The following is a 15,639-nucleotide window of genomic DNA, read 5'->3' as shown; positions in this document are numbered from 1 at the left end:
ATGCGATTGCATGGTTGCAGAAAAAAATGCTTTTAAAAGGGGGCAAATCTTTTTGTCTTGGGGGATGGCAGTAACAAATTCGAAGCCAGATATTTAGAAAATGGACCTGTTTCGTTATGTATCGCGAAATAAGTATTCGGCATGCTACATAACTCTCTCGAAATCTTCAATTCCTGGGACTAATCGTGATGTTATCCAGCCTCATATTTCCTTGTATGCACGATCAAGCTCTTGAAGTAACAGCGCGGAACGTGGACGGGAGCACAAGATCAGAAGAAGACACAACGAGCGTTCGTTGTGTCGTCTTCTGATCTTGTGCTCCCGTCCACGTTCCGCGCTGTTACCTCAAGATGCATAACCAACATGCCCAAGCTGCTATTCTAACGATCAAGCTGTTTGGTAAAGTAATTCAGAGATCGATTCTTATAGGCTTGTGTTAAGCTACCTGCTGTCAGATGTCAAGCAGAAGGCCGGGTGACAACGCATTCGAATCAAGGCTTGACACAGGGCAAATATTGTATGTAAAAGCATATAAGGAAATAATGAAACGTTCCTCTCACACATCTGACCTGTCAGTAGCTAAGCCCGGAAAATTTCTCTGTATTGTTGAAGGAGCGTTACTCATTTAAATAGATTTATTGTACAACAAGAAGAAGTAAAATATTCCATCAAAGTGTGTTAGTGGGCGATTTGGTGACGACATGGTAGAAGAAAATAGCGCAGGAGACGGGAAAAGGAAGTAGACACAACACGAGCGCTGACTAACAACTGAACGTATTCAAAGCGTGAGCGTATGAATACACTGAGCGACAGATGTGCACGACAGATGCGCAGGAAGGAAAAAGAAGGGCCGCAACGTCAGCACGAAAAAAGGCCATGCTCATCACTAAGAGTTAAGATATGCCAGCTCGTGGCACGACAACGAAATAGAAGGTATGTTTGCGCATGAAGCCCCTTTGCGGGCGATGATAAGGGCTTCAAAGATTTCCCTCGTATGTTTTTCAGGGTAACATTTCAGAATGATGCACTGTTCAAAAAGCGGAGCACAATTCAGACAGGACTTACAATGCAGCGCCAAATTGCTTTTGGGCGCAATGTCAGCAATGGACGACGCATGTTCTCTAAGGCGATCGTTAATGCATCGCCCCGTCTGACCTACATACGAGGCCCCGCAAGAAAAAGGCACCTCGTAAACAACGTGGGTGCGGCAGGCAACAAAACTCTTAGTATGCCTCTTGTCCCATGCAACCATTCGAGGACCTGAAAAGTTAACATTCTTGCACATACGCTCCAGTTTGTATGGAGCTCTGAACAAAACATGTGCGCCTACCCTGCGCGCGACATTCTTAAGTTTATGGAACACTTGATGCACGTACGGAACAACCGCAATGTTTTTTCGGCTCATCAGCTTCTGTTTTTTGTGGCCCACAGAGTTCCGGCACTTTCTTAATAAACCCTCAACAACACTGAACAAAACAGGTTCCGGAAAGCCAGCTAGCTTCAACCGTCCCATCTGAGCGTGGAAACTGTTCTGCACCTGGTATTTACACGACCTGGTGATGGCATTTTGGGGGGCTCGTGTACCAACTTGTCGTTTGACGACCTTGGAATGGGCGGGCGTGTATGGCGGGAAGCTTTCTCGTGCACGGGGCTCGTAGCGCCAGCAAAGTTGTTCGCTGTTGTCGATGACTGTCATGTCCAGGAAACGTATGCGCTCTTCGTTTGGTAATTCCTTGGTCAGACAAAATGAGAAAGGTTAGTTTTAAATATCGTGGAAAGATGGCCCACACGGGAGGTCACGTTACTTGAGTCATTTCTAAAAATTACGCAGAAGTCGTCGGCATAACTAAATACTTTTATCAAGTCGGGGCCGGTCAGGGCATCCTGTGACTGCCTGTCGCAATGAGTCAGCATGATGTCACTGAGCAGAGGAGCAAGACAGGCTCCAATGCAGATTCCTTCTTTCTGTATGTAGAGCGAATCTTCGAACTCCACCACAGTTGACTGCAGGTAAAAGGACAGCGCTTCCAGAAAATTAGAGGTACTGATGCCGGAAGAATTCTGCAAATGTATTGCTCCGAACTGATCGATAGAATAGCTGATTACCTGGCAAACTTTTTCTTGGGGCAGGGAGTAGTAAAGATATTTGATGTCGACAGACAAAACACCAGCGTCAGTAATACTGCCCTGTGCGATGAACTGAGCCACTTTCACTGCGCTTCTGATAAGAAAAGGATCACGTATGGGCAGACTTTCTTGTCCCGTCTCCTGCGCTATGTTTTTCAACCATGATGTAAAAAATTCCATCTAGGCTGCTTACGAAGGTATCAGCAATTTGTCATCTCGAGAGGCAATGAAAACTGCAGTAGTTCGAATAACAATGTGGGCCTTGTTCAGTCCAAGCTCATGCCAAGAGAAGCATGCAAATTCGATAAGCAAGTGCAGAAATGTTATTGAAAGACAGTTAATTATCAACTCTAACGGGATCCTTGGCATTTCCTTTAACCTTGTTAACAACATTGATTTTTGCACTAATTACTTAGCATTATTAAAAAGCAGTTTGTAGTAAAAAAAAAAAAGTGATACACTCGCTACTTAAACAATCATAGAAAATACAATTTTATTTTAAACGTTATGCAGAATCTTGTAATTTTAGTCCTCTGTTCATAAATTCAAGTGTCGACCATCGCACTGTTTTTGGATAGGACTAAGTGGCGACATCACCATTAATGAGAACGGGGATCGAGAGGCGGACTACACCCTCAACGATCTGGACCCGGATACAGGTGTGATGGTGGTAAGTGGAATTTCATTTGTGCAGTAGACTTCCCCACTAAAATGTCGGCCAGTGAGGCGTTGCTACGTGACTTGGATGACCACTTCATATGTATTTCTTGCCCGTGTGTGTCTCGTTTCCGTCCATGATCGTGTTGAAGTAATGCGCTGCTGAAATACAGGGCTATCCAAAATATTTGTTCATTTCAACAACTTTTGCCTTCGCCGCTCAGTAACAGTTTCACAGCCCAGGAGGCAACATTTACTGAGAATGCTCTTCGTACTTTGATTTCTTTCTTCGGTGGGCTACCGGCGTAATAAAACTCACTGTAAACAAACACGCGTCATTTCTCTGTCTTTGTCTTGCACTCTCCGGACAGGGCGGCTTGAGATTGCGATGTACTCTTTTAATGAGTGCAGCAAGCAGCACAGCACCTATTAAAATGATTCACAAGTACCTACATGCACCCTTTCTGGAGGATTCGAGTTATAGAAACGGCAGTTCACCTTTAAGCATTTGGTTTTGTTTACGGTGTTTTCAAAGCGGGGACAGAGAGGGGCAACTGATGCTTGGGCGAGTTGGTATGCCATTTTGAAGAACTGCGTTACTTGGACAAGGACGGAAGGAAGGCTTACACGGACTGGCGCTGTCTGTGTAAGTCTTCCTTCCGTCCTTGTCCAAGTCGCGCTCTTCTTCAAAAAAGAGAAGAGCAGTATACGATAAATGACGCTTCCTTGTTTTGATAGCAATAATCATTCTCTAAGCGTTGGTAACACGAGAAGCATACTTTATTTTATGCTTCTGTGAGTAGCCTTTCGTTCGATCGAACTATCGCCTTCATACATTGTCGCTTATTGTATACGCCCAGCGATTAACAATGGAAAGAGACGGGGCGTATACAGATGAACATCAAGGAGGATGCAGAAATAAATTAGCTTCTCAGATGCGAATTCAGTTCTAAATTTTCTACCGATGAGGTGCTGTACCACGATAGAGCGCGCACGCCACAGACAAAAGGCGTTAAGTAACAAGTGAAAAACACAGAAGGTGGAAATTGGATAAATTCTATGGAAGCAAAAACAGAGTGTGGAACGGCACCGAAAGTGGAAAGGCAGATCAGGAAGGAAGCTTTCCTTGATAAATCAAGAAGCAATGCCCTACTTTTTGAAGCTAGATAGGGGTGCCTTAGAACACGCAGCTACAAAAAGAAAATTAACCCTGAAGACGACACATGTGCAGTATGGGGTAAACCCACCGAAACAATTAACCATCTTATACTCGAATGCGATGGTATCCATCCGGAAGTCGATGCAGGCGCAGTCACTCTTCCTGGGGCCCTTGGATTTATAGATACCGGTGGCCGGGTGGCGTATTTGGGTTTGCTCGGTACGGTGGCTCCGCAAGGGACAAAACGACAGAAGAGACGAAGAAAGCGGGCTGTTCCGACTAGCATCTACCTCCCCCAGAAGCCGAGCAGCCTAGCGATTAGCGGCGCATGCGTTTTCAATGGGCGTCACGTTAGACGCGGCACTAGCTTGAGAGAGCCTATACTACTACTACTACTACTACTACTACTACTACTACTACTACTACTACTACTACTACTACTACTACTACAACAAAATAATAATAATAATACACAGTAATACTTCTCTGCTAAATAATATTATTAATATTATTATTAGTAGTAGTAGTAGTAGTATAGAGGAAGACTCGTTTCACGAAGTTGGCACTGAATTGTCTGTAGGTAACGGCCGAATTAACTGGCTAAATATTATCTTCACAGTTTTAATTATTAATAATAATTGGTTCACAGGATGGGGAAGGCGCAGTATCTGTCACACTTGTGTCTTGGTGTCCACAGACAGAAGTGTGACAGATACTGCGCCTTTCCCTTCCTGTGAACCAATTATTATTATTATTAATAATTAAAACTGTGAAGATAATATTTAGCCAGTTAATTCGGCCGTACCTACAGACAGTTCAGTGCCAACTTAGTGAAACGAGTCTTCCTCTATACTACTACTACTACTACTACTACTACTACTACTACTACTACTACTACTACTACTACTACTACTACTACTGCTACTACTACTACTGCTAATACTGCTGCTACTACTACTACTACTACTACTACTACTACTACTACTACTACTACTACTGCTAATACTGCTGCTACTACTACTACTACTGCTGCTACTACTACTACTACTACTACTACTACTACTACTACTACTACTAATAATAATAATAATAATAATAATAATAATAATAATAATAATAATAATAATAATAATAATAATAATAATAATAATAATAATAGTAGTAGTATTATAAGCTTTCTCAAGCTTGTGCCGCGTCCAACGTGAAGCCCATTGAAAAAGCATGCGCCGTTAATCGCTAGGCTGCTCGGCTCCTGGGGGCGGTAGATGCTAGTCGGAACATCCCGCTTTTTTCGTCTCTTCTGTCGTTCTGTCCCTTGCGGAGCCACCGTACCGAGCAAACCCAAATACGCGGCCGGGTGAATGAACCTGCGGTGGAAGCTAGCAAAAACCAATTGGAAGATTGGTGGCTTAAAAGCAAGAAAGTAACACAATGTTAGTAATGTAGAAACAGAAGTTCAATAATTGGAATGATGGTATAATTAACCGATCTAAAACAATAATTAAGATATATGGGGAAAAAATGAGCATAATAGCAACTGCTACCACCCCGTTTCAAAGTGGACGCTCCTATATTCTATCCATCCATCCATCCAGCCAAAGGGCCGCGTTCTCGTTATACAACACCTCTACGATATGAACAACCAAATAGACCAAATTCTGTTCGACCGCTTTTCTTATATTTCGTACGTGCACATACACTCCCCTCCTAATGTTTGATCACGCAATCTTTTTGAACCGATAAATAGGAGAGGATGACAGAAGAAAATGCGAAAATGAGCTTGGCTGGCCACTATAGGTCCTATAATGTAAAAAAGAAACAAAAGTGATACAAGATGAGTTACAGGTGCACACGAAAAAATATACTCCAATAAGCACAAATAGTCGATGAAAATCATGCATAACTGTGCTTCATTAAAGCCACGACCGGTAATAAAGCCGGTCGTGATTAAAGCTATCATTGTAGGCGCGTGAGCTAAGAACAATTAGGAGACAGGGTAACCAAAAAGCATTTGATACATTCCAATAAAAGCAGAAATTTGTAATGCAGTAACACATTTATCTGGCTTGTTAACATAAGTGCGGGTACATAAGGGATCATATCATGTATACAAGCTGTTTAACAGCGTGTAACAAATGAAATTTGCTATACACCAAGGGGAACGCAATAAATTGGCCTTAAAACCAGCGCCAATTCTAAGGCCGCTGTCAGCAATTCTACTAAAAATTAATGGGCGAAAATGAGACAGCATCAGCGCACCATTGTTAAATCACGAGTTAGGTATATCAAACGACTCAGTACACCACGGTGAGTGCGTGGGTGCGAATGGTACCAATACCGCCATGTCAGGTAAAAAGAACATTTTTTACCTTTGACTTTTTGTTTGCAGCGTTGAACTAAGCGTATGCCGTCAGGTGAAAAATGTTACGTTTATGACGCTGAAGACGGTCAGTATCAGAAAAGTCATTGGCTGATTAAATGACATTCGGTGCCTTTTTTTCTGTACACAATGAATATTCGACAGGCTAGCTGATGATGATATACCTCACGACACATCGCATTTATGTAGGTGTCTTGCGAACAGAGGTTTCAGTTCAGTTCAGTTCAGTCGTGTCCGACTCTTCGTGACCCTGTGGACCATGTCACGCCACGCTTTCCGGTCTCTCACTATCTTCCTAACATCACATAACTTCATCTGCAGTGCCTCGAGGATGCCATCTAACCATCGCATTCGCTGCGTATACCCCTTCTCCGGCGACCCTCAACCTTTCCCAACATCAAATCTTTCTCCAGAGGCTTACGTACGAGTAATTTGATAGAAGGAGGAAGGATATGACGATGCCAATACACGCGTCTTTTAGAGCCACAAAGTTTACAAGTGCATCTCGAAATAATTTGCTTGTGAAAGACTTCAAAGAGCTTAAACGTGCACATGATTTCAATATACTCTAGGCTCAAACATACCTTCGAAGTAACGCTCGTTTTATTATCTTAAGATTTAAAGATATGGCTTCTGTTTTATTCGCATTTTGGTTTGTTTTAGTTTGGTTAAATTAAGTTAAATTGGTTCACAGGAAGGGAAAGGCGCAGTAACTGTCACACTTGCTCTGTGGACACCCGAACCGCGCCGTAAGGGAAGGGAGGAAGGTGGGAATGAAAGTGGAAAGATTGTTTTGTTTTATGGGGATTAACGTCCAAAGCGACTTAGACTATGAGAGACGCCGTAGTGGAGGGCTCCGAAATTTCGACCACCTGAAATTTTTTAGAGTGCGCTCATATCGCACAGCACACGGGCGCATTGCTTTCGCTTACATCGAAAACCGGCCGCCGCTGCCGGGATTTGATCCCGCGTCTTTGGGAACAGTAGTCGAGCACCCTAACCACTGCACCACCGTGACAGGGCATTACGCTTTGGGTGCACTAAACTGGCACCATCGAGAAAGTACCTAGAGTCTTCTGTTCTCTCGATGAATCGTTTTATCACGATCACCTCTAAATAACTGCGCCGCATTATTTACTAATAGAATAAAAATAATTCCTTCTATAATAAAGCATCAATAATATGAAACTAAATAGAAATATACTAAAACTATTATCCGCGGCTCTCCATTATGACTTGCAGCACGGCTTAAAAAAACTAATTACCTCTATATATCGCCAACGCTGTGACACGATGATAACGTATATTATTTAAAAGAGGTAACTCGAACTACATACGATAATAGCTAGAACATTACATTGACTTATAAAGTCAAACGTTCGGGTACCGTCAACAAAAAGAGGTTTAAGTTTTGGACGTAAACTTTTCGCTATATAGTTATCTTTGGTCTTGAAGGGAAGCTGTAGTTTCATGTTTCTCTTAAGTCCTGCTCTATAGTGCTGTGAGACTGGTGTGTTTCTTAGGAAAAGCGGACTGGCACGTGGGAGCAACTCTTTCAAGACCTTTAGGAAAGTCTGGTGATAAGGGTGTTCATAGCACTTTTTTTCAAACACCGTAATAACTTTATTGCATCTTGGATTTCAGACGAAGAAGATAAGGGGGGGGGGGGGGGGGGGGGCGAGACCACACGGGAGGCATACAATAAAGATGTGCACATATAACGTGATAAGATATAACCGGTAGTATCTGTATGCCTGTGATATTGCCGAATTAGCTGCTGTTGTCGGAGAAACAAAACGCCAATAGCTTTCCCTGGTGTATCAGGAAGAAGACGCTAGCAATGAACCCAAAACGATGCCTTTATGAAATTTGTTAGCGGCAACCGGCTACGCTGAAAGCCGCACAGGTGTAACTTACCCGGAGGTTTCTGTCCATTTCCGTGGTCCCAACATCGTTATGAAATGTTGTAGTGAAACTGATTAAAATAATTTAAAAAAAAAAAAAACGTGTGCAAGAACCGGCATTTGCCATTGCGCTCGGAAACACCTGAGCTGCGGCATAGACAAAGAGACAGTGAGCAGATAGCAAGATGAAATAAAAGAGGGGAACTATAGGGTTACAGTACACGGTATGAGTACGGCAAAACATAATAAAGATTAGTATCAGAGCATAACGCCCGCATGCGATTGTCTTAACTCAGCTCGCCACTATCTCATTCTGAGCATGCGCAGAGGGGGGAGACGCGCGAGGGGTTGCAGGGCGGCCGGCGCGGCGTAAGCGGAAGTGCGTCCAATCATTCGAAAGCCGCCTTCTCATCGATTCCCAGTGATTATTCGAGTTTGCGAACATATTTATGTGGCACTGGCCTTTCATCCTCTGATATCTGTGTCTAGTTTCATCCGGCATGCTTGGTATTTAGCCAGGAAATCAAGGTGCTTTTTTTTTTTTTTATTTTTTATTTTTTAGAAAATGAAGCATCGCCCTTATATTTACTTCGCGACTGAGCAGCAAAGCAGGTATCCAGAGTTCTCAATGCCGCTTCCATCTGGCATTCTTTTTGTAGGGAAACCTGTCTGGATGTAGGTACACAAATTTATGAATAAATTTTTGTACCATACATGTTTGCATCATTTACCGAACGCAAGTTATCCCACTAGTCGTTATAACCGCACTCTATAGGAGCTTACGTGGCGTAATCTCTTAATAAAAATACGCATGGTGTGCACGGGTGCCCCCCCCCCCCCCCCCCCCCTCTCCTTCAAAACAAAAGTGATAACTGCTGCAGAAAAAAGAAAGGAAATTATAAATCAGGCCAAGAGTCTTCGCTATATTTACGGCAAAAAGGAGTAAGTGTTGCGCTTCTGAGGTATTTAATGATCTCATTAATGGCGTTTTCATTATCAAAAAGAATACGGTAAATGTCGGAAGGTGGCGCTTAACAATAATGCAAGACTGATAGTAAGATAATACTTCTTGACAAGTATTTGCTTCCTTTCCTGGCATTCCTTTTCGTAGCTTCACTTTTCTCTGCTGCTCAAACAGGGCCAGGCCGGGCTGCCCAGCAGACTGTATTCGTATTTAGAATGCCTATAATGCACTTAACCTAATTTACTTTTGCTGACAAGCTATTAAGACCGTATGCCTCTGCAGCAGAGTGAGCGGAATTATCTTTTTCCTTCGTTATAATCTAACTCTTACCTGAAAGCGAATCCAACAACTTTCAAGGTTCCGAAATGCGTGAGAAGATTCATTTAGAAAGTTTACCACCATTCAAAACCAAGAAAACAGCGATTTATGAAAAGACTTCTGACATGTCTTCTTTCATCTTGACGTAGGGCTCAAAGTAGAAACTGGAAACTTCTAGCGAACAAAGAATTTCTGAACGACAGGAACAGGATGAAAGTGCCGGCTGCGCTAACTTGGTCACGCAATGTCAATGGTCACTATAGAATGTTGCTGCTGCGATCCTTCTGCGGTTCTCCTGGATTTCACGCACTTTGCTCTAAGTGAACAGCATAGCCGTTGTTGCCCTTTCTTGGCTTCCAAGGAAGAAATAAAACCACTGGAGTTTTTGTTTCTTTTGTTTTACGAGGGCACAAGGGGGAGGGGGGAGGGAGGAGGAGAGCCTGTTATACGTATGCGTGGATTCTTCACCCCTCGCTGGTTATCACGCGTGTCAGGTGCGAAGGCTACATAACTCTGCGTACTGGCTACTAACTTCCTTCGCTATACGATACATTAAGCCTCCGAGACGTAGCACCTTTACCATTCTGACTTTTACATGCATATTTGTCCTGATCGCATATGTAACCAGGTAAATAAATAATGCAGTTAACTTATTCAAAAACGAATTTTCACGCACACTTGTGCTCAGCGTGCCAGCCACTATCAGGCACCGCGGCAAGCAAACAACATATACCTGGAACCGCAATTTAAACATTTCGTGTCTGAAAGGTGACGCCCGTTGTGCACTGTCCACGGATTTACGCCGATGCCTATTGCAGCCGGTGGCCACGTTCCTGGGAGCGCGGCAACAGTTCGAGTACATCCCAGGGACGGACATCCACTGGCCCGGAACTCGGGGCACTGCACCACTCGATGTTCCCGTCTGCGGCTTTCAGGGCGACGCCCAACACTGCGAAGACGAAGGCAAGAGAAATCATATCCGATGCGCTGTCCACTAAGAAGCCCTTCTCCGGCATTTTTTTTAGCTACGATTTTTGGAATGCTCGATACAGGTTGTTGAAAAGAAGGATCAGGTGCAGAGCAAAAGGGAAATTGCGCTCAGGCAGCTGGTGCATTTCGCGCAATTTTGGACGGAGGAGAAATAACGTACCATATGTTAGGAACCAAAGCTGCTTCTTTTAGTCTGTTGTTCGTTTGTTTATATGAGCTGCCTTCTTTTGGCATTTTTATGGATTAAACCATCTGCAATTTCGTGCTGCATGCCCTGCGTCCGGTATACACCCACGACAGACGACGCTGGTACATTTTTTCGGGATAGATGCCCCTGCATTCACTTATTCGATTCCGATTCTAGGTTTGAGCGTTTCAGCACAATGTTTGGCGAGCGCGTTTATCGGTAGACTGCCGCCGCTACGTCCATACAATTCACGTATCAAAGATTCGTGCGCAATACGCCGCTAGAGCGATACTTTCAACTTGTGTTCAGCTGCATGGCGCATCCGGGGCAACGGGTGATAACGATGTAGACCGCTTGGATTATACCGTAGTAGCTGCTTGTGCGTACTACGTGATCTTGCAGGAATGTGATGCTATCCGGGCTTGCTGCGAGACTGCGATGCGGGCTTGGCACCCTGCAGGGCCGATTGGATGTAAAACGCGTCTCTTGTGTTTCACCCTACAGTTCCACTTACAGGGGCAGATCATGAAGACAGCATAAATGCTATCCATATAGAACGCATTCGGAGGGTACCAAAGAGTAAGCCTGCACTTTTACACTCTGTTCTTTTCTTGTATATAAAAGTATAGGTCGCAAACCCTTACAGTAAGGATGCCGCCAACCAAATTCGCCCATTTTGGGGGGTTCTACATCGCTGAAGTTTGGCCAGAAAGGTAAGAAAATTATAAGTAGCGTAAGAGATCCTGGTCGACAAAATGATCGCGCCCCCGGACTCCGCGCTTTGCTGACATTGCGTGGGCGACAGCTAAATGCCACTGACCTTACCAGCTGGCCGACAAAGTTTAACTTTTCATCCATTGCATGCACGAGCGCTACACCCATGATATTTTTGCTGGGACAATATGAACGAAGCCACGCAAGTGATTATTTTTTACGCCAGCCTTTCCAAAATTGTTTTTTTTTCTTTTTTAATGATTTTACTCATTGGAGTATGTGTGCAAGGAGATGTACGCCTCCTCACTCGAAGCCGGCCACTCGTTTTACGTCGTTTTTGGTCTTTCGTATTTTTGTTCATACCTCGCAGAGCCCTTCTCTCCATACGCTACAGCTGGCATTGCGTTGAGTGGCTTCATTGTCATCGCAGGAATTTCTGGATTCTTCATAATAAAGTGAGTCTGCTTCTGCACATTTAAACGCCACCGTAAATGCATAATAACGTTTTGCAGCTAGCTCGCACGATAATGGTGAAGTTTCGCTTAGTTGTTCAGCCACTGTGAAAAAGAGATCACCAGAAAGCTGCAGCAATGCTAGAAATGGAGGCGCAGACAAGAGCTAACTTACGACTATATTTTATTCAAAACCGTGCCGGAATAAAAATTAGGCCGGCACTTGTATTGTGACGGTGCATTCTTCTGTGACGATGACATATATACCACATATTTGATGTTGCTATAGCAGGTACGAATAGCAACCTCTCATCGGTCACTTTGTAAACTTGGTTTAAGACTGAGCACATTTAATTTAATTCAGGGCTTTCTTTAGAGAGGTTCTTTCTCGAACTGCGAAACCGAAAGGCTCAAATTTCGAGTGAGGTGAATGCTTTCGCTTCCATTACTGTTGCCGGTATTGAATGCACAATAATAATAAAAGAAACCTAGTGATAATTACCATACTTCCAAATGCGAAATTTCAGCGCAGTTATTTAAGCATTTTGCGATATACGTATATCCAGGGAAACGATTTGAGAGATAGATAGAGATATATATTTTAATGGCAACAGGAGATGTCTGCCTGGTGGTAAGCCTAGCATGCTACTCCTGATGAGGGTTGAGGGATAAGGGTGACAGATTGTGGGAGGGGAAGGGGAAATAAATGAGAAAAAAAAGAGAATCGGTGTCGCACACTTTCACACGCACATAAGCACACACAGATGAGTTTTAAAGGGTATTAATCAACCCTGTGTCCTTCAGAAAAGTTACTAAGGCCTTGGTAGCCCTCGCAGCAGACGATCCGTCGCACCAAGGACCCAGGACATGTTCAAGGCGCAAGGTTGTTTCTTTAGGTAAGCTTAAATTATTGCGCAGTGTCCTGCGATGTGCAGTAAACCGTTGACAGGAGGTTACCAAATGTTCAAAATTTTCCCACACATCACATGTAGAGCACAGAGGCCTGCTCGCTATGCCTATTTTATGTAGGAAGTAGTTTGTGTATGACACATTTAAGCGGATTCCGTGTAGACAGTTTCGATGCCACCTGTTCAAATTGTGAGGAATTCGAAAGACGCAAGTGGGATCTATTCGGTGTAGAGGTCGATATTGATGGTTCGGGTCACACCACAGAGAGCGTTGCAATCGCCACGATTCAGTTGCTACAAGTCTTGCTGCATCTCTTCGTGAGAATGGTATTGAAATTGTCCTTGTGGAATCTTTTAGTTCTTTTGCAGCGGCGTCTGCGAGGGTCGTTGCCCGCGATGCCGCAGTGAGCAGGTAACCACTGTAGTACAATGCTGTGACTGAGGTCATAGGCCTCTGTGTGTAGCTTATTTATGTCAATGACGAGCTCTTCCTGAATTCTTGATGATTTAAGCAATTGTAGTGCAGCGCGACAATCGCTGAAGATAACCCATGCTGCAGGGCGTTGTTGTAGAATATATATAATTGCTTCTCTCAGAGCTGTTAACTCAGTAGCCACAGCTGAAGTGCGATGACTGAGTGTTGCCGAGATTGTGGTGTGCATTGATGGTATCCACACGCCGATGGATGAAGAAATAGCTGTGACAGAGCCATCAGTATAGATGTGGCAATGATGACTGTAGCGTGCACAGATGTGCTCAAGGGCGAAGTATTTAAGTGCGGGTCCTGGGGTGTGGGCTTTTCTTTTGATGCCAGGTATAGTTGTCGAAATTTGCCATGAAGCAAACCTCCATGGTGGGAAAGATGACAGTACTGCACGTTGATATTGCGCAGGCAGTAGATTGGAGAGTGATGTCATGCTTTGCTCTGAAAACGGGTGGGTAGGTTCACGTGCAAAGCGCAGCTGGGCGCGAAGCAGCTCCTGCGGTATCAGCACGGTTACAGATAGACGTCTGCTCTCCGCCAGAGTGCCCACTGTGGAAGTGTTTTTTGGAAGACCAAGGCACACTCTCAAAGCTTTGGCCTGCATGGCTTCAAGTAGTTTAATGCTTGACTGCGAGAGGCCTTGAAGAACAGGGAGGCTATAACGCAGAAGACCTTCACAAAGTGCTCCATAAAGCCGTAATAAGGAATCGGTAGAGCAGCCTCTTCTGGTCGTTGAGAGCATACGGAATATAGATACGTATGAAGAGAGTTTGGTCTTAAGTTGTTGAACGTGTGGTGACCATGAAAGGGATCTATCAAAGGTCACACCTAGAAATTTTTGATGGTTGACATACGGTATAGGAGTGCCAGCAACTTTCAGTACATAACGGGAGAGATCACGTCGTGAAAATGAAATTGCTGCGCACTTTTCTGGAGATATAACAAGACCTCGCTTGTTTAAAAATAATGCAATGCCAACTATTGCTTTTTGTAGCCGAGCATGCACAATGCGCCTGTTTCTTCCGGAGCACCATATGCAGATGTCATCTGCGTAGAGGGAGATTTGAACAGTAGGTGGCAAGGACCTGTCCAAACCAAGAAGAGATATATTGAAGAGGGTTGGACTTAAAATCCCTCCCTGAGGAATGCCACGAGACACATGATGTAAGGACGTGTCACCTTGATCCGTTGACATGTAAATGGTCCTATCCCGAAGATAGTCAGAAAGCCAGTTATACATTCGTCCAGCAATGCCAATTGAACGCAAGGCTGAATGAATCGCCTCGTGCGTGACATTATCAAATGCTCCTTTAACGTCAAGAAAAACAGCAATAATTAGAGACCGCTCAGCTTTGCTGCGCCTGACACAGTTGGCAAGAGCAATAACATTATCAATACTGCTTCGGCCTTTTCGGAAGCCAGACATTGATGGAGGGTAAATTCCCCTATTCGTCAAGTCCCAGGTAAGGCGTGAATGAACCATTTTTTCCACCAATTTCCCAACACAGCTTAGCAGTGCAATAGGACGATAAGCGTTTAGATCAATTGATGGCTTACCAGGTTTAAGAACGGGTATTACGCGCGCAGTCTTCCAGCTCTCTACAAGGCTGCCTGCTATCCAAGAGTTGTTATAGATGGTAAGCAGCTGAGTTTTGGCTTTTCTTCCAAGACGCGACAGCGAAGTGTAGCTAACATGGTCAGGCCCTGGGCAAGATCTTTTGTTGGTAACTGCTAGCGCAGCTTGAAGTTCTTCCATAGTGAACAGTTCGTCTAGGAAAGAAGTGTTGGGCGACGGGACAAAGGTGGGGAGCACATTTTGCAGTGAAGGAGCTGCTAATGGAGCAATCATCTTTGAACAGAAAGTCTCTGCTACATGAAGACAAGTAGTATTGGCATTTAGAGCCACGCACTCGAAAGGATGTAGTTGTGAAGGCTGACTTCTTAAGCTTCGCACAATACTCCACACTTTAGATAGTGGCTTTCTAGGATCTAATTTTGCACAAAAAGATGTCCATTTCCTTCTTTCTAGCTTGTCCAAAATGGCGTTGAACGTGTTTTTTGTGCGCGCCTAGAAGTCCGGATATCGTCTCTAGAAAGTGTCTTGCGCGCTCGTCTTTCTGCTCTGCGACGTATTGCTCGAAGTTTTTTCATATTCGGCGTCAACAGCTGAGTACACCCTTTGGCAGGTGGAGGACTCTCGTGTGCAATGTTTGAGCATGTGCTACTGCAGCAATGAAGGAGTCATAACTTAAGTTCGACAGATCCTGCTTTTCTACGGGCATCAGCGAAAGCTTCCCAGTTCGTGTAAGCGAACTTTATGCCGCTGAGAGGCGAGAGAAAAGCCACAAACCTCAATATATGTAGGTAGGTGATCGCTGCCATGAGTCTCGATGTC

General features: G+C 44.1%; 1 protein-coding gene across 1 annotated transcript in view; it reads left to right on the top strand.

The window, feature by feature from the left end:
* Nucleotides 1-15,639, top strand: part of LOC146186511 (atrial natriuretic peptide receptor 1-like) — a 60,273-nt gene that overhangs the window by 5,884 nt on the left and 38,750 nt on the right. Inside the window, exons 4-6 of the mRNA XM_084608055.1 lie at nucleotides 2,706-2,797; nucleotides 10,328-10,472; nucleotides 11,771-11,855. Of these exons, the coding sequence (XP_084464181.1) occupies nucleotides 2,706-2,797; nucleotides 10,328-10,472; nucleotides 11,771-11,855 (322 nt within the window). The remainder of the gene's footprint in view (nucleotides 1-2,705; nucleotides 2,798-10,327; nucleotides 10,473-11,770; nucleotides 11,856-15,639) is intronic.

This window comes from Amblyomma maculatum, chromosome 6 (genome assembly GCF_055883805.1).
Source record: "Amblyomma maculatum isolate TAMU_Amacu chromosome 6, ASM5588380v1, whole genome shotgun sequence".
Classification (NCBI taxonomy): Eukaryota; Metazoa; Arthropoda; class Arachnida; order Ixodida; family Ixodidae; genus Amblyomma; species Amblyomma maculatum.
The sequence above is the reverse complement of the archived record's forward strand: the minus strand, read 5'-3'. Positions and strand labels throughout refer to the sequence as shown.